Genomic DNA, 18,866 nt, shown 5'->3' with positions numbered 1-18,866 from the left:
GCTTGAAATGTGTGTGGATCTCCCGTAAGTGGTTCTGATTGAATCAGGTAAAGAGGGAATTTTTTAAGCTGGCTGCAATGTTCCCTGCACCCGAGTGAGAGCTGAAGCATAGGCCAGCATCCTGTTATGAGACTATGAGTAAAAAGAGAGTCTGATTTCATGCTAATTAGGTTCTAAAGGGAGAGAATCTTGATTGCAGTGGTCATATCAAAGAATCAAAATAGTAATGCAAAAAGCAAAGGAAACCCCAGAGTGATTCATATGAGAAGGGGAAATAAAGACAGTCATGGAGGAAGGAGGAGTTTGAGGGGGACTGAATTGCTCTGCTGCCCAAAAGCAGAGGAGATTTGAAGAATCAGATTATCCTCATTAGATGTCTCTTTAAAGCATCATCAAGCCAAATGAATGGTCTGGGGGAGAGCTTGCAGGCATGGTGGCTGTGATTATTACCAGGGATTTACAGTCCTAGTTATCTAGCTTATAGACAAGATTATTAGGGGGTGTAAAGCTGTATCTGCCCTCAGCCTCTAATGTGCGTTTTTAGGCTGGGTGATGGAAGATGTTATATTTCTGCACAATCCCTTGAAAACCTGCCTGCATCCTCTGGTGGTCCAGCCCTCTGCAGTGCTGTGGGGGCAGCATGGAAAGGGAAGGCAAGTGTGTGCTGGGGAGCTGTGCTGGCCAGGAGATGTTCCCTGGGGGTGGATGGGCAGCCTTCCCATGGACTATGGCAGTGGGCAGGACCTCCCTTATGGGTGCTTTTGCTGAGATGGGAAATAGGGAAAGAGGTCTTGGTGGGCAATTATGTCTGCCTGCCTTGGTAGTACCATTCACCCCCCACAGCATCTACCTTCCTGTGGCAGCCTGTGCTGGTGCAACTTGTCCTTCCAGCCAGAGCTTCTGAGCCCCCAAAGGCTCAGAATTTGGTGGGGCTGTTACAGGGGGAGCCCTGCAAGCTGTGGGGAGGACCATCCCTTTGGAAGGGAATCAATGGACTTTGCTCACAAGTCCCTTGGGGGGTGGGGGTGGAGGGTATGGCACAGGGCTGCTGGCAGTCCCTCTCCAACTCCCCAACTCTGCATCTGCAGCAGCCCCTCATCCTACCCTTCCTCTCCTTCCCCACCCACTGCGTTGCTCCCCTGTTGCATCTCCAGGCTTTGGCAGGACAGCTGAGGCATCATGCCCAGATGCCAGCCAGGAGAGGATGGGCATGGGCCAAATCTGCCTGTCAGCTCTCTCTCCCACATCATGTCTTTAATAAGGCCATGGAAATTCATAACATTCTGCACTCGAGACAGTGCAAATGAAATCACTCTGGCCTTTTTACAGCAGGCCGGTACCTGAAGGTCCGTGAGAAGCTGGAGAACAATGTGGAGGTACTGGCGAGCACGGTGATGCCACCACAGACTAATGAAATGCAGCCCAGTGCTTTGGTGGCAGCGCGAGGAGAGGGGAGGCTGTCAGCCACAGCCTTGCAGCCAACAGCGTGGCGGTGACAAGCTCACTGCCAGAGGCAGCCGGCCGGCCGTGGGGCCCATTTGGCTCACTGGAAACGTGCTTCCTTGCTTCTCATCCCGGACTGGAGCTTCGCTCATGTCAAAACACGTGCGATTCATTTTTCCTGCAGCACTGCAGTCCCTCTCAATGCTGTGGGGCTGAAACCAGCTTGAGTTTGGCATCTGACCGGCCAAGCAGTCTACAGCGAAAAATCCCTGTACTCCTCTCAGCTCAGCTGCTCTCCGGACATCATTCAGTGGTGACAAACAGAGAAGTCGGAGCTCCCTGGAGGTGGGGCTGAGGGAGGCTGGCCTTGCACCTACTGCCCCTGCCTGTGCCTGGGGTGGTGGGAAAGCTGCAGGGCAGCCACAAAAGCCAACTCAGGGACCTGTTTCTGGAGCGATAGCTAGTACTGGAAACCATGCAGGCTTCTGTACCTGTACTCAGGCTTCAGCTGTTGCAATCTGCAGGTGCCACAGGAGTTTTTGGTTGGGGGTTTTTTGGTGCATTTTGTTCCCTGTTTGAGCTGTGCTTTGAGTTACCCAAACATGCTGCTAATTTTGGTCATCTCTGCTAGGATGGCTCCTGTGGCCAGTGCTGAGGAGTGTGGCTGTGCTGGAGCTGGGCTGCAGTCCATGGAAGGTGGTGGGCTTTTATTTCTATATGGAGAAGGGGGGTGGTTGTACAGCAGGCAGCAAAAATAAATTGCAACAAATCATTGCAATCAGGAAAAACATAATTTCTTCTCTGTTGGAATTGCTTGCAAGCACCTTTGCCTTTTCTCAGGTTGCCTTCTTGTTCTAATGTGTTCACTAAACCATTCCCGTACGTCAGCTGGAGCTGCAGCTTTCCTGCAAGCTGTTCATTGTAACAAAGCACTATGCAAAATGCAATTGGGGCTGTTTAGTTTAGTTTTGACTTCCAGGCTGACCGAAGCAGTTTCCTGTCCCTTGCTGCTGAAGTAAGCTACAAAGGGTGGGGGTTCAAAGGAAGACAGCCCCTCGCCTCCATCAGGCTTTGGGTTTTGGCTCTGGAGTTGTCTGCTGGAGATTCGTGCCCTGAAAGCACAGCAGTGGGGCTCCCTACTGCGAGCGCTGGGGAGGTTTCTACGCTTGGCCTCACGTGCCAGGGAGGTTTGTGCCCCAGCATACGCATGCCTGAACCAGCTGAACCCACCTGCTCAGAGGTTTGTAGTGTGGCAGCACATCTCCCTCAGCCGCTGGTTTCTGTTTCGCTGCTGGAGGTGCTGCCCAGCCCTGCCTGGGCACGTGAACACTCCCTATGACCAGCCACAGGCAAAGCTGGGAGGGACACTTGGCCTCCCCACTACCCCAGTCATCCAAGGGTAACAGGGCAAACTTCCCACCCATCCTCAGGACGGAGATGGGGACAGCATCCCAGCCACAGGCAGAGAGGGCAGGGAGCTTTGCTCACCGTTTGCTCACAGGGATGTCCGGGCTGAAGAGCTGGTCTCAGCTAACAGCGTGTCACTGGTAACACGGGAGGTCTTGTGAGAGCCTGGGCAGTGTCCAGGGGCCCAAGCCTTGCTAAGAGAGTCCTGCCATGTTCTGCAGAGTGGCGAGAGCAGCCAGCACAGTGGCTGGAAACACCCTTCGCTGCCACCCACCGCCTGCTCCTGGCAGGGAAGGTCAAAGGCTCAGCCCTCTCAGGGCTGGATCAGGGAGGGGGGTTCCCCTGTATGTCCTCTACATGCTTCTGTGTCCCTCTTGGGCTCTCTGGAGCAGGGAGAGGGAATGGGCAGAAGGAAGCTGAGTCCAGGCAGTGCTGACCCACTGCTTTATGACCCTAGAGGGGTCTTCAAAGGGCAGTCCACTGCAGAAGCCTAATTTGGGTGCTCAGCATCATCCCTGGAGGGTCCAAGTCCCCTTGCAGAGGGAGTTAAGGACACCCACTTATTTTTCCTTAGCCTCATGGATAAGCACAGCTCCAGGGACATGTAAACAAGGAGAAGGGAAACAAATAACGTTCAGCAGAACCAATGCCACTGGGGTGCTGCCCCACTCCAAACTCCCCACGCAGATGGATGAGCACTACCGCAAAACCCCTTGGTAAGAAGCAGAACACCTACAGAGGATCTGGCTTTTACGGTGAATCTCTTGAAGCCTTTGGTTTCCCACATTATTCCTAAAATCTTCCCAGAGTTTGTCCCTAAGCCTGGCTGACTTTGAGAAAGCAGAGCAAAGTGGGCCTGGGCCATGTTGGGGCATCCTGGTGGATCCCGAGGAGATGGTTTGTGCTGGAGCCCTGAGGAACTGGCTCCTGAGAGCCATAGTGGGGCTCTTCAGGAAGGGATGCTTCCCACCAGCCAGTGCAGGGGTGTTGGGAAGGGGCCTGAGGGTGAAGTGTCGAATGTGCTTTGGGGGCTGGCTCCAGCTGAAGTCTTCCAGCAGCACCACCTGGATGCAGGGCAGACGGTGGGCTGTGCTGAGGTGTTCCCAGAGCATTGGGTGCAATCTGTCAGAGGTCTGTCCCGAGGTAACTGGGTCTGCTTGATAAACACCTTGCAGCTTCTCTGATCAACGAGCCTTTGGGTTTCCGGTGTGCACGAGCACAAGGTGAACTTTCAGTACATATTTTCTGCTACGGGTGGTTCTGCAAGCGTGTGCGTGAGTCACTTCACCCACCCCTGACACCAGAGGAACCACTCACTTGAGTCCAGTCGCTCATGTGTGTAGGAGTGCTCGCAGGATGCCGCCATCCCTCCACACTCCTGGGTAACCGGTGCTGCCCCATTCACCACAGGGATCTCAGCAGCCGACCTTGGCCAAAGCCAGACCTCCCAGTGTGGGGCTGGACCAAACAGCACTGGAAATAGAGCTCTCTGACTCCAGCATTAAGACATAATTTTTAAATAGCTCGTTTGATATCTTTGCTGGTTTATTTGTTTAATAAAAGTACTTAGTTAGCAGGAGTCCCAGGTTCCTGGGGTTTTTGTTTCTCTGCAGAGCAGATAAGAAAAGCACATTTCCTTATCCAGTGAGTCATTTTTTTCTGCTCTTTAATTATGCATTTGTGCTATTATCAAGTGTATTCAGCTCTGAGATGCAAACAGTTCAAACGACGCACCAGGCTTTAATTTTGGTGCTCCAAAAACAATCAACCACTGTTACAAAGGGCAGGGGAGGCAAAGATGTGGGAGATGAGGAGGGGGACAGCCGATGCCTGGAGCTGGCCAGGCAGCCTCGTTGCGCTGGTGTGCTGGCACATGTGCGAGTGCCTCTGGGGAAGTCAGCGGTGATTTTCTCCATGAGTAAGCGTTATCATGTGTGAATTCAAACATCATTTTCTTGGCCCAGGAGGAGGCGGACAGGCCAGGAAGGGAGTGTGGAAGAGCTGTAAAGGGGGAAAAAGAGGACTCGAAAAATGGGAGGGAATAGAGTAAGGTGAATCACAGTAATGAGGCTGCAACATCTTTCCACAGAAGAGGACCTGGGAGCACTTTATTTGAAGGAGGACACCACAGCTGCCATCCCCAGGCTTCCTGCCACTAATGTGCAGCATCTAGTTTTCATTCTAGGTACTGAAACAGGAGCCATCGTCTCCTGAGCTCTGTTGTAAACTTCGCCCTCCACGTCAAAAGCAACATGTAGGTTCCTCCCTTTGGGCTTTCCCCAGTGCATGTATTTAACTGGAGGGGTCACAGAGTTAATCTGTAAGTGTGGTACAGCAGATGCCAGAACCCATTTCCTCCCCCTGCATTAAGCCAAGCAAGGAGGGGAGAGGGTAGGGAGAGGGGCAGGGTGACAGTGCTACAGTGGGACCGATGGGAATAGGGGCTGGGAGTCACCAAGAGACAATTGACGTGGGGGAAGCACAGCAGGGGGCATTTCATGGGGGGAAGGAGAGAGGGAGATGATGGAGGAGCATCCCCCTTTGGGAAAAGGAGACCAGCAGGCAGAAACACCCCAGAGCAAGAGAAATAGCAAAGCCTTTGGAGCAGGGAGGTGTTTTGGGGGCAGGAATCCTGGCAGAGCACTGGCTGTTTCGTGCACGGTCTGCCTCTGTGCATGACTCTAGCCGTGCAAGACGTTTTCTGCTCCCTTGTCCCTACCCTCACACTTCTGTGAGCTGCCTGCTGGGGACACAGCGAGGGCTCTGGGTGCCCTCTCCTCCCCAGTGCTCTCTGCCCTGGAGCTCAGATGTGGACTGGAGCGAGCCCAGGCTTTTCTTTGTCTCCCTACTGTGGGTCATGGCACTGCATCACAGCTTTCCATCCCCCCCGAGCTGCTCCCGGTGCACCTTGCTGCTGGATGCACACCCCTCCTGCTCCCATGTGGGCACTGCAGCCCTGCTCCTCACCTGGGGCACATGAGGGGCAGGGAGCTGGGTGAGGTGGGATATGGAGAGTTGTCCTCCTATTTGGCCCAGCTCTCCTGGCAGGTACCTGTGCAAGGACGAGTGCAGCCTGTCCAGCGCAAGCATCACGGCAGAGGGTGCCGAGCTGGCCATGCCGCTGACAGCCTCAGAGCTCAGGGCCATGCTGAGAGAGGGAAGTGCTTGGCTTGCCCCCGCTTGCTCAGTTTTATTTTGACTAAGGTGGAGGAGGAATAACTGAGTCACAGGCACAGGAATGGTGGCCAGGCTCTTGCAGCATTTTGGTAGAGCCTGCAGACCCCTGGGCTCGGCACAGCCATTCCCGCCGGCACGGCGCAGCTGGGCAGGGCGATCCCTGGCAGCCAGGCAGTGTGTGAGGGCGAGGGAGCGAGCGGCTGGGCACACTGGCTGGGAAGGGAAGTGAAATCATGGCAGGCGTGGAACCAGTGGGCAGCGATCGCTTTTGGTCAGGACTTTCACTTGCCCAGAGCCCCATGGCACCTGGCAAGGGGGGCTGAGACAGTGCCGGGGCTGCTTTGATTCTGCCCTGGTGCAAGCCACCCTCTGGGGATGCTGCTGGCAGGGAGGGAGATATGTCTGGGGGACAGGAAGGGCCCTGCCATAGGAAAGCTCCTGCCCTGCTGGGGAGCTGTGCTTGGGCTGCAAATCAGCATGGGGATGTGGTGACTGTGTCCCACCTGGCACTTTAGGGGGTGGGGTACAGAGGCTGTGGGCTCAGCTTGCCCAAAAGCCATTGGAAAGGGCCAGGAATATCCAGGGACCAAGTCATCTGGCCTGTTACAGAGGGGCTTGGTTGTCCAGTGGGGACACCTGGTACTCTGTCACCTTGAGTTTTCTCCTTTGGTTTTCTCCTCCTCCCCTCCCAGCCTCGGTCCAGGACAGTGAGCAGCAGAGGCATCACTAGAAAGAGCCCAGCGGCTCTACCTGCTTCAAGGATGGGACTCTAGCAATAAAACCCCATTAGGGCGCTCCTGGCCTAGGCAGGTCTCCCGCACCACTTCCTTCAGCTGGGAGCAAGCCAGCAATTTCGGCTGGTCCCTTTCTTTCCTACAGGGTGAAGAAAAAGGGAACATGACTTTTGTTTGGTAGGGATGGAGAAGAGCTATCTACAGCACTGAAATCTATCTACCCGCTTCAGATCTCAATCATTGGGCTTTGACTTGTCATTGTTTCTCCTGCTTCTGGTCAGGAACACCTAAGAGCATTAAGGGCTTATTTAGTCCCTTCTAAGGGTATGAGGGCCAGACTTGCTTGGTATGACCTGCTTTGCCCACACCCTGGGCAGTTACTGAGCAGAGCCAGGTCTGAACACTGGAAAATGAGACATGGTGCCAAGGAGCTGGGAGGGTCCATGCCATGGGCCCAGGTCTGGGATGGAGAGAGTAGGGTGATGGAGAGCACCATCATTAGTAGGGGTGGAGAACACACACCAGTTGGCCTGCCTGCACAGCAGTCACTAACAAGCCATGTCCTGGGGACTGTGGGATCTTCTAAAGGGGAAACCTTGGTGCCCCTGCACTCTTCTCCTCCTGTCCTTTTCTGCATTTTCCACCTAACCTGAATCCGTGGCCCCGGGATGGGGTCTTGTAAGGATCTGGGCACAGAAAAGCCTCCTGTAGGCACTGGAGGATGCTGAGGGGGCTTTTTGCCAGCTGGTGAGGGAGGTTGCGGGCTGGGAGACATGCCCAGGCTGGGGGCGACCTATGGGTGGGCTGGGAAAGGGTGAGGGCTGAGGAGGTGACATTGTTGGTCTGGGGCACCATGCTGCTGGGCATGTTGTGCGGCTGGGGCATGCCAGGGGCTGCAGGGAATTTGGAAGCATATTTTGGAGAGAGGTAGTTTGAGGGCACGTTGCATGGGCAGGCAGGGGTAGGGCTTGGGCACTTGCTCTCCTCCTCCCTGGTGAAGACCCGCCCCAGGGCGAGCACAGCAATCGTGAGCCCCAAGGGAGACGACACAGCTCGACAGACTGTATCTCCCTCTGCCACGGGCCCCGGGGCGCTGCGATTTCACACTCGGCAGCCCCTTTGCTGCTGCGCCATGCGGGAGCTGGGCTCTCACTCCCACTCCGCCATGTCCTCATCAGGAAAAGGTGCCTCTTCCTCCTCCTGCCTCTCCTCGCAGTGCTTCGACCTCCTGACCAGGTCCTGTGTCAAGTGCTCCGACTTGTTTAAGGACAACACAAGTAAGGGGACAAGGGTGGCTGGGGACTGAGCTCCTCGGGGCTGGGAGGTGGTGGGCCAAGTGGGCTGCAGGCACCCTGGGGGTGGGCAGGTGGAAGGTGCCTTCTCCTGCAGATGGCGATGGAGGTGGCAGTAGAGGATGGAGAGTTGCCTTCACCTGGAGGAAGAGGAGAGAGGAAGAGGGCAGCAAGTTCCAGTGAGGGAAACATGGTACATGGTACGGGGAGAAGAGGGATGGTCCAGCCTGGTGCAGGGGTCACAGCCTGCCCCAGGGGTGACCATGGGAAGGGCAGGATGCCCTCATCTCCCATCAGCCAGGAATGGCAGTGCATGGGACAAGGGTCCCGTCAGGCAGGGGGATGGTTCGTTGTAGGTGGTGAGTGGGTAGCAGTGAAAAGCCACTCTCCTTCCCTGCTACTGCAGCCCTGACCTGAGGTTGGACAGACGGGCGGGTAATGCTGGCTGATGCCCTCCTTCCCCCACCCCAGCTCTCCCCCTCCTGACACTGCTGGTGTCTTGCCCCACAGCAGAGCCCAGCCACACAGCGCCCACCTCCGCCCTGGCACCCACCCTCCCCTCGGTGGACCTGCCCCGCACCCTCCTGATCTTCGGGGTCCCAGCAGTGGTGGGGTTCATCCTGACTCTGGCTGCCCTCTGGGGCTTCCTGGCCTGCAAGGTGGGGAAATGGAGGAGGAAGAGGAAGGCAGTGGACAAGGAGGCCGAAGGTAGGGGACTTCTTGCTCTCCTTGTCACAGCACCCTGACGACCCAGGGCAAATGGGAACTCTTGCCACTGGCTCCCCTGAGGCACATCCCTGTCGAGGCCAGCTCTTACGCTCAACATGGGCTCCACTGGCACCCCAAGACATTTTGGAGTGGCAGAGCCATCCCCTGAGTGACAGCATCCCTGTCCCCTGGGAGCCCACGCCTGCACGTGACTGCCAGTGTGGCCCTGTTGAACCATCCCTCTCCCTTTGTAGCTCTCCCTGTGCCTTTGCTTGCTTAAAGCACCTGCTGGCACCATCCCCTCTTCACGGGAGATGCGTACAGAGCACTGGTAAGGAACCTCTCCCTCTGCCCTGCTAGCTGGAGGGCCATGGCTGGAGCAGGGGTTGCGGGGGCAGCAGTGGACATCTAGGGGTGGCTCTAGAGGAAGCCTCTCCCTGCGGCACTGCAAATGGGGGTCCCGTGTTGGCCACCCAGCTTGCTATTCCTGCTTGGGATGCCAGGCATCCTGAGGCAAGTGCCCCAAAGACTCCAACAGTGTCAAGGCCAGCCCCATCGGCAGGACATCAAAGCACCGCACAAGGTCATCCCCAAAGGCATCAAACATAGGGTTGGGGGGTGAGGACAGGGCTGAGCCTTTCCTGGCAGGATATTTCCACAGGGGTGAGGCCATGGTGTCCCATGACGGCCCATCTTGTTGGGTCATCATCCAGAGGCTAGGTGGCTGTTTCCTTCCCCAGGGACCCTTGCCCTGGTGCTGACTCAGTCCTGACCACTCTTCTCAGAAATGGTCTTGCCTGGCTTCACTCCTCCCCACGCCCAGGCAGGGGGGATGGCTCCTCCGTACCTCCACGAGGGGTCACCCTGGGGGATACTGGCACCTGCCACCACCCCACTGCCCGGGTGGGAACCCTTGGGTGGCACTGGGTCCAGGAGCTGCCAGTCCTCATGCCCTGGCTTGACCACATGCCACTGGTGGTGTTGGCTGGGTGGCTCAGACCAAGGGGGACATTACCTGGGGCTTTTCTGCTAAAGTGAGTGTGGCTGCAACAGCCTGTGATGCACACGCCTAGGGAAAATACCAAGAATGAATAAGAAGGGAGAAATGCAGTGGCAATTGGCATCCAGCCATGATGGAGAGCACCAAAGACACCCCTCGGCTACTTCCCTGCCACATGCCCTGGTCCTTGTCCCTACTGTCTCCCAAGGCTGCACCCCAGAAAGCCCACCACTGAGGCACTGGATGTGTGGAAAGTTGCAGGAGGCTTGGGGCTGGCAGCACACGCCTGTGTTTGAAGCATGTAAACAAGTCTATTTTTAAGTGGGAGGCGGTCTGGGAGGGAGAGCCACCAAGGGCTGGGCTGCTCTGCCACAAGAAGGGTTTAGTGAGAGGGCTCGAAGTGCAAGTCCAAGTTTCTGCCTTTCCCTATTGGGTTTTTTTTATGGGAGTGGGGTGGGGGTGGGCAAAACCCATCAGCTGTAAGCAGGAGCAGCTCTGCAGCAAAAGAGGTGCAGTGGGGACCTTGCAGGCTCCTCCTGCTCAGCTCTATCTTCCCCCTAGTGTGTCACCAGGGATGCGACCCTCTCCCTGAGACCCTCTTGGACCCACTCCTGTGCGCTCTGTAAACCCCTTTTCTTGCCCCATCCCAGAAAACATGGACATCACCAGCCCCCTGCCCAGCCTGGGCTGCCAGGACCCTGTCGTGCTGGAGGGAGATGCCACCCTGACCCCAGTCCCATGCCCACATCTCAATGGAGGTCTGAAGATGCCAGGGCCACCTGGTAAAGCTGGGGCAAAGCGGAGGCCGTGTTGCCGGGGTGATGCCGACGGTGACATCGTCCTGCTTTCCACTGTGTACACCCAGCACGATGAGCGCAACCATGGCTTCCCACTGCCTGCCACTGAGCTGGGGTCCACAGCCCTGGTCACCACCAAAACCACCCAGAACTGTGCTGGAGAGGAGAGAGCCTGAGGGTGGGGGGAGCCGGGCTGGAGGACTCCGGCTGCTCCCTGCAGACGCCCAGAGCTTGACCCCCAGGCAGGCGAAGCCTTGCACAGATGTGAGCTGTCTGAGGACCGGGTTTTGCCTCGAGCAAGATCAGCCTTCTGAGAGGACTGCCCTTTTCCACTTTCCTGTTTGTGCCAAGTCCCAAGTTACCTCTGTAAGCACTGGAAGAAGCCAAAGCGGATCACAGTGAGTTATGCCGAACTGCTGACAGCTGCCATGGCCGTACTGTTGGGAGGAGGCAGAGGAGATGCGGACGGTGAGGACGGACCATGTCGGGGGCTGCTGTGCCATTTGCAAGGCTGCCATTGTGCCAGGATGGGTCTTCTGCTGGATGGGTGATTGCTGGGAACATGTGGCTGAAATAGTAGAGAGAGAGGAAAGGAAGATGGAGAGGGAAGCAGGGAGTTACATTAGGACCAAATCCTACACCGCTGCCATTCGCTTGATTTTTGCTACTGACCTCAATAAAAGGAGGCTTGGGGCCATACGGAGCAAGGCCCATCCAGCATCTGCTCCATTCACAGTATTGCCCCACTTGCCCCCCCTCTCCCACCATAATGTCCAGGTCTCTCCTCCCTCTGTGTGCTCTCATACAGTGGCAGGCATCCACCAGCAGTGCTCATGGGGATCCCCTCTGCAGCTGGGTACCCCCGGGGTGAGAAACAAGCTCCCAAGGAGGGAGCAAGGGAGGGAACAGGGGAAAAAGATCTGTCTTTTGCTCTGAGCTACGATCACTGAAGTCAGGGAGGACCAGAGGCAGGCAATAGAAACTGCTGCTCTAGAGGAGCTCCAAGAGCTTGTCATTACCGCCCCAGACAACTGTCACTTCAGCTCACTGTGGCTGCAGAAATACTATGTGTCACTTGGGATGGATGTTTCCTCACCAGGCAAAACCAGGAATGATACAAGCATAGGCAGGATGACTTAATTTATGTGAGAGTCTTCAAGGCTTTGCCTGTGTACCAGAGCTGGCTGGCATTGCTGGTCCAAGGCATTTTTCTGTAATGGTCTTGTTCACTGGCCCACAAGTGGCTTTACTGAGTGGGAAGGGCTCTACTTCGGAAATGAACTCATCAGTGTAGGATTGCTGTTCCCAAGTAATTACAGCAGCTGATCCCCCTAGCTGAACAGAGCCAGGCCAATGGATTGAGTGAGAAACCCTGGTGGCCCTGGAGCGGGTGGTTAGGCAATTAGAAGTGCGTTGTGGGAAGGTATTTGCATGAAGCGCCATGTCAGCAGCAGCCCAGGTCTGGTTTTCCTTCGGTGAGGCGGCTTCCTCGCCTGAGAGGCTTTGGGGACTGAGCAGAGGTGGCCAAGCAGGGTGTGGGAGCACTGCTGCCAAGCCCAGGGCCACAGCTCACGGTAGGGTCACCTGGTGGCACTTTGCAGAGGGGATGTCCCCCTGATGGTGACCCCCTACACAAGCCTGAACTCTCTTTTGGGGCTGCAGGACCAGGCACTACTATTGAAGGGTGACTCTTCCTCTTCTCCCCTGCCTGTAGCACTGGAGCCAGATTCATGACATCCATCCCATAAAGACGACCACAGGCACTGTCACAGGTGCCAAGGCCCATATTCCTCACCACAACTCCTTTCCCAGGCCTAAGCAGGCTGGCAGAGGTGAGCCTTCATCCGGCTGAGGATGTCCCAGGATGGGATGGGTCCCTGTCTCAGCCTTGGATGGTGGAGGGGTTGGTCCATGTGCCCAGTGACTGTCTCCTGGGGTTCCAGGCATGTGTCATTCACTAGCAGGGGCTGTGAAGGCTCCAGTGCTGAGCTGCCAGTTATCCACAGCAGCCATGCTGGCCATCGCAGGAGGAGTATCCCTGCAGCACGAATCAGGCATCTCCTCATCCCCATGCTCACCCAGCCCTGTGAAGTGACTTCGAGCAATCTTTGTGCATCCAGACTGGGGAAATGAGCTAAAGCCAGGCCAAGAGACGTTTTGGCACTGGAAGGACTGCTCATGGGACGCAGAGCAACCTCTTTCATGAGAGACAAGGATGAGAGGGAAATGGAGCAGGATTGTCAGGGGCATCTCCTGCTTCCCGCCTGGTGACTGCTGCAGCTCAGCTCTGTGGATGCGCTGCCCACCCCAGCTGGTGTGGCAATTTGTAAAAGAAACTCCCATACAAATCCTGATGAAAAAGCTCCTCCTGCTGCCCAGGTAAGGGCTTCTGCTCTCATTTCTGCTAGAGCTTCAGCCAGGTGTCTCCTCTATGGGTTGCTGCCAGCATCTGCAGTTTGCAGAAGAGGCATTTCCATCCACATTGGATTCCTCAGCCAGCAAGTGCCCCTCGGATCTCTTCTCTGTTATATGGCACGTGGGGTGTCTTCCCTGCATCCTGCCTGCCCAGCTGCTAGCCATGGTGGGGCAGTGCTCCCCTCCTGCCCAGCCTGCCTGCCTGGACCTGGGAGGGATTTGCAACCCCTTCTGTATCTGCTTCTCCATCCTTATGTACAGGACAGAGGGCTGTCTGTTTTGTCTGCATGGAGAGCAGAAGGGACAGAGGTGAAAAATATGGTTGTAAAAATTAAAGAATAAAGTGAATCCATTGCCAATGCATGCTCAGGGGTCTGTATGGGGGTGCCCATTCCTCTGGCTTCAGGGATTTCCAGCATGGTGGTCCCAGAGGTACAGCAGGACCTTGAGCTGAGGGGCTCCCTCTGCACCAGCTTCACTAGCACATCCCCTGCTCACGACCACCTGCATGGCTGGGAATCAGCCAGGCCTGGCCACCTCCAAACCCCCATGGCCGCGCCGGGAGCTGGCTGACAGGACAAGGAGCGGGGCAAGTGGTTTTCGGGGGGAGGATGTTGCCTGTCTTTCACTTTCCACAGCAGTTTCTCACTTCCCCCTGCGAGGCAGGAGCTGTGCTTCCTCCCTGGCCTGGCGCCCGCCCTGCTGCCTTCACAAGTGCCTAGAAAGGCTGGCGAGGCCGGGCTTCACCTGGCTGCAGGGGTGCAGGATTTTGGAGGCAGCCAGGGGAAAGTCTGAGGACACCCCAGGGCAGGAGGAAGGAGCCAAGGCTAAAACCCTCACTGCAAAACCACCTCAGGCATATCCCTAGCCATTTCAACCCCACCAGCTCCACTATGATGGAGGTCATGGGGGTATTTGAGCTCCTGCAAGTCCCACCCGTGATGCTGGTGGTAACAGATGGAAGCCTTGGTGTTCCTAGGGACTGGGGGGTGGTATTGATCCCTGGTCCTAGAGACAGGAGCCAGCTGGCCAACAGAGCATGGCAGCGCAGGGAGGAGAGGCACTTTGGCCAGGGGTCTTCTTCTGTAGCCACTGGTCACGTCTGCCAAACCCCTCTCAACCCCACAGGTCCCTCAGCCTCTAAAGTTCTCAGCTTTCCTCTGCCAGCCATCCCACCTGGGTCCTTCTCCCTCACTTTCTCCTCCCATTGTCAGTTCACCCACTTCATTCTCCTGACAGCACCCATGGGCCCAGCTACTCCAGCCCAAAGCACCCCCACAGACCCCCACAGGCCCAGCCTGCCCCTCCATGGGCTTTCTCTGGGTGCTGGACCTTGATAGCAGGCAGGGCAGGCAGGGTAAGGTGGGCAGCATTTTACCCCATACTCCGATGGTCAACGTCCAACAGGGATGCCCACCTCTGGGTACAGCCGCCAACCCCTCCACTTGCTGCACGGAGACTGGGGCTGCGTGGCCACCCCCTCACCTGCTTGCGGGGCACGGACCTCATCCTGCCCCACGGAGCCTTCCCCACCACGCACTTCCCAGTGCCAGCCATGGCAGAGGGACACGTGGGTGCTCCTGCAGTCCCCAGGGGACACCCGTGGGTGGCCGTGGGTGAAGAAAAGCAGCCAGCGGGCCCGGGGCACCTGCCACGAGGTGGCACTGACACCGCATGCTGGCCCGCATGGCTGCGGTGCAGCCGGGCAGCTGCATGGGAGGGTGAATGCCCAAATGCAGCAAGGGGAGCCAGGGAGGGCCAGGCAAGCTGGTGGCCAGTCCTGCTTTGGCCAGACAGAAGGGTGACAGCTGAGCCTGACTCCATCCAGCCATGCAGCCCATCACCATGGACTCCAGGCTGCCCTACTGGTGGGTCTGGATGTGGGGCACATCACCGTGGCCTCTGGACTGCCCAGGAGAAATGGTCATTGTTGGCCAGACCTCTGCTGTAGGCAGAGCCGGCACAGAGTGGTGGGACAGCCAGAGGCACAGTGGGTTGCAGCAAGCTGCTTCTCCTTGCCCCAGCAGCATCGAACACCTCTACCATTGCCCTGCTCCCATCCAGTGGTGTCAGGCCTCCCTGGGGACTCCCTGGGACTCGGACCTGCCAGCAGGTCCTTTCCCCATCCCCTCCCTGCCAGCCTCTACTAAGAAAGAAATTACAGTACTACCCACCAAGCTCCCCAGCTGGAAAAGGCCCCGGGATGGGGAGAAGAGGCCACCAGGCCCCCTCCGAGAGGCTGTTGGGGGACCACAGCCTTCCTGATGCTGCTCATCAGCATCCCTCCCTAATCGCTACTCACTGCCTAATGACAGTAATTAGGAAAAGTGAAGCTGCCTGGGGACTGGAAGCGCTGACAGAGTTGGGGGAGCCAGATGGTGTTTGCACTTAAGGAAAGATAAAAAAGAAAAAAAAGAAAAAAATACCACTCAGCTTTGATCAGCCTTGCTTTCCTTCGCTTAGTGTCAGAATCACTTTGGTCCATGGGCACGCCAGGGAGATGTGGCACTGGCCACCTTCTCCCCACCATCTCCAGGTGTTTTAGGGTGATGGGGGAGTGGTGGGAGGGGGCATGGTGCCTGCCCAGGCGCCTGGTGTGGAGGGGGTTTCCTTACTGCCTTTGTGGGCCAATGCTCTCCCTGGGGGCCGCCCCCGCTGCTCCCTGCTTTGCTGGCCGTGCTTAGCAAGAGGTTTCCCAGGGGGATAAGATGGGGGGGCACAGCCAAAAACCATCTGAGGGGCTGTGGTGAGTGGGCAGCAGCTCCCCTGGCAGAAGGAGCTGGCCAAGGGACAGCCCCACAGTTTCCCCAGCACCACAGAGCAAGGCCACTGCGCTGGTGTTTGCAGGGGAGCACCCAAAACCTGACCTCAGAGACCAAAGCAGCTGGACAAGGACTGTAATGCTCTCAGCTTCACCTCCCTGGGGAAACCCCACCCGCAGCCAAATCCCTCCAAACCCTCTCACCCAGCCTCTTCCCCAAGCTCCAGAGAGATGCCACCTGCCTCCAGAGCCACCTGCCAGGCTGCAGGTGCAGCTGGGGCTTAGGGGGTAAGGAGGTACCGACAGACGGGGTGCGAGGGATATCCCCCTCCTGTCCCCAGCGGCTGCCCCCAGTGCTCTTAGGATGCCCAGGCCTTTGTCACCTATCGTGCCTCAGGGATGCCGGCACAGGGACACACCAGGCAGGGAGGCTGCTCAGCCTCATGAAGGAGGATGCTCAGCCCCATGCCACAGCCTCAGCCTGGCCCCGCTCAGGGGATGCTCAAAGAGGAGGCCCCAAGGCAAGCACACAGCAAACCTACACTTCCCCTGGGCTTTGAGGGGTGACTTCCCCCGCTTCCCACAGCAAGTGGGGTCATTTTAAACCCAGTCTTCATCACAGTCCCAGCTAGTGAGGGGAAGAGCCTCGTCAAGCAACACAAACCCTGTCTGACACCTGAAATGGTTGGCCCTGACAGGCAGATTGTGCGGGGAGAGCCTCTGCCCTCCTTTTGAGGTGCTGCTGTGACAGGGACTGACCCCCTCTGCCTTGCCAAGGACACCTCCAAGGGATGCAGGGCTCTCCTCCTGCAGGGAGGCTGGCTGCCCCATCCTGCCGTTCCCAAAGGGCTGTGGAAGTGAACATGGGATGTGAAAGACCCCCAAAAATGAGGGTCCATTTTTGGGCCCCCCCAAAAGGGATCAGCCAGGTGGCAAGGTGGCTGAGCTAGGGCACATGGCACAGCCTGCCCTGCTACAAGCTGGTGTTGTATCCTCCCCTCTTTAACTCACTTTATGTTATTTCCCTTTTTTTCCCTTTTTTCTGAGCGTGGGGCTGTGCTGGGAGCCCAGGGTACAGCTGGAGGGGTGCAGAGGGAGAGGAGTCACCGACAGCAGGGTGCCGTAGGGGTGAGGCCCCATGTCCTTCATCCGTCGACTCCAGCTGCCTGCAGATCGCTGGCTGCTGGCGGGAGCTATTCTGAGCCCGGATCAATGGGCAAGTGCAGGGGTTTGGGTGACAGCCACGGGAAACATGTTGGGTGAAGGGCTGTGGGCAGGGAAAAGCAGGTGGGAATTTTCAGGATATTCCCCCGTCCTTCTCCCCCACCTCACACCCCACCACCACCACCACCCCAACCCCCCTCCCCTTTCCCCCCCCCAGGTCTTGAAAGGTTTCAATGATGCAGATGTCTTTCTCATTTCCTTCCCTACAAGGGTTGCAGTCTGACTGGGTCCTGCTACCCAGATGCTGCTCCTTGATCTGAGAAGTGCCGGTATTTCACAGAATGGCGAAACTCCAGGATGAAGGCACCTGCAGCCAAATGTTGTGGCTGAGACCAAGCTCAGGATGGCAATTTAAATAGCGGTTATGGTGAGGATGACACACAAAAAAGCATCACATTCCTTGACCAAAAATAATTGTCATTCTTATTCTTTGACAATAATAATATTTCTGGTAAGGCTATTAATTCCTTTGCAAAGTTAAGGTAATTTCAAAGCAGGTGCTTTAAGTGCAGCATGGGTAAAATCACACATATTTTGATAATTTTTCAAATTTTTTTGATTGTGTTTTCCCTAGCTAAGATATTTGCCTTCTCTGTGAGCATTCCCAAGGGTGTCTGTCAAGGACCACAGCCCTCTCTGAGGGGGCCCAGTCTCCTTCCCTGGAGAAGGTCAGGGGCAAAGGATGTGCACAGCGGGGATGGCTGTGGCTGGTCACCCTTGCTGGCCTCTCATGGCCACTATTGCCCTCCCCTGAGGGTGGTCCTGGCTTATTTGCAGTGGGAGATGCTGAAAGTACTTCCCGTTCCAAATGAGAAAGAGCATTGTTTTGACACTGGGCAATCCTGTTGTAGAGGGTCAGAAAGGGCTGGAGCAGTGGGTTGGGATGAGGGGGAAGGAAAGACCCATCACGCCCCTCCCAAGCCCCCCACAGATCCCTCCAGCCCTGCCCCCTCAATCCTCAATCCCCTCCTGACAAATTCCTTCCTGTCTCTGCTCCCCAACCTCACTGCTAATATCAAAATTAAATCTATAAATGCTGTTGGGGTGACACATATCACAGCATATTCCCAGTAAAGTCTCTCTGGGTTTCTGGTTTGCTATTCAGCTCCTCAGTTATTTATCTCAGCAAGGAAACAGGGAAACAAACTCAACGAAGCAAACTTTGTGCCCTGTAGTGACACCGTGAGTTATTAAAAAAAATAATAAAAAATCCCCAATGAGTCATTTAAGATGTATTTAATCAGCTCTAACCATAGAGGCAATAGTCATGACTAGCTGCTTACTGCCAGCATTGGCTGGGGAGGGCCAGTGGCAGGGCTGAATCCGGATTCCTCTGTGGCATTTCCCAATGGGGATATTTGTGGGGAGTCCTGCTGGTGGAGGGTAAACCCAGAATGTCCTCCTTTACAGTTTAGAATGGTTGGAGTGTAATTGTAAACTCCCCGTAACAAGGAAGATGTCTGAGGTGGCAGAATGCAGGGATGCAGGGGATGTGAGAGGTTATAGAAACTGTAGTGGGATGCAGGGGATGGAAGGATGCAGGGGATTCAGGGGATGCCAAGGGGTGCAGAGGGATGTGGGGGATGCAGAAAATGCAGTGGATGCAGGGATGCAGATGGAGGGGATTGGGGGGATGCAGGGGATACAGGGGATGTGTGTGGGATGCCCATGTGCATGGGCACATTGTGCCAAGGGGCTGCTGAGAGCCCTTTGCAGGGACTTGGAGAGCAGTGGGGTGTGTGCCAGGCCAGTTCCTCAGGAGCCCTGCTGACCTGTCCCCAGGACTCCCCTGCCCACCTGAACCCCATCCCAGCTCTGATGCTGAATGGCCACAGGGGTAGCAGTGAAAGACCCCCCTAAACGCCAGCTCCCCATGATGTGCATCCACCACAACCAACTGGGCACTGA

At 56.4% G+C, this 18,866-nt stretch overlaps 1 protein-coding gene across 2 annotated transcripts; it reads left to right on the top strand.

Annotated features, from left to right (window-relative positions):
• The first annotated feature begins 7,793 nt into the window (after positions 1-7,793).
• On the top strand, positions 7,794-13,332 carry TNFRSF13C (TNF receptor superfamily member 13C). Of its 2 annotated transcripts, none has more exons than XM_055712528.1 (3): positions 7,794-8,038; positions 8,567-8,761; positions 10,412-13,332. In XM_055712528.1, the coding sequence occupies exons 1-3, from the start codon at positions 7,894-7,896 to the stop codon at positions 10,732-10,734; spliced, it is 663 nt and encodes a 220-aa protein (XP_055568503.1). In that variant the 5' UTR covers positions 7,794-7,893; the 3' UTR covers positions 10,735-13,332. The 2 variants fall into 2 exon arrangements, with proteins under 2 accessions (XP_055568503.1, XP_005441399.1); XM_005441342.3 differs by having other exon boundaries at positions 7,797-8,038; positions 8,564-8,761.
• Positions 13,333-18,866: the final 5,534 nt, after the last annotated feature.

The sequence above is a fragment of the Falco cherrug genome, chromosome 5, assembly GCF_023634085.1.
Source record: "Falco cherrug isolate bFalChe1 chromosome 5, bFalChe1.pri, whole genome shotgun sequence".
Taxonomy (NCBI): domain Eukaryota; kingdom Metazoa; phylum Chordata; class Aves; order Falconiformes; family Falconidae; genus Falco; species Falco cherrug.
This window is presented reverse-complemented; position numbering and strand designations above follow the sequence as displayed.

Bases quoted from the DNA above. Each gene is read 5' to 3' on its own strand.
- TNFRSF13C (XM_005441342.3), top strand. From the start codon at position 7,894: ATGCGGGAGCTGGGCTCTCACTCCCACTCCGCCATGTCCTCATCAGGA. The intron at 8,039-8,563 runs GTAAGGGGACAA...CTTGCCCCACAG, and splicing joins CTTGTTTAAGGACAACACAA to CAGAGCCCAGCCACACAGCG. The intron at 8,762-10,411 runs GTAGGGGACTTC...GCCCCATCCCAG, and splicing joins AGTGGACAAGGAGGCCGAAG to AAAACATGGACATCACCAGC.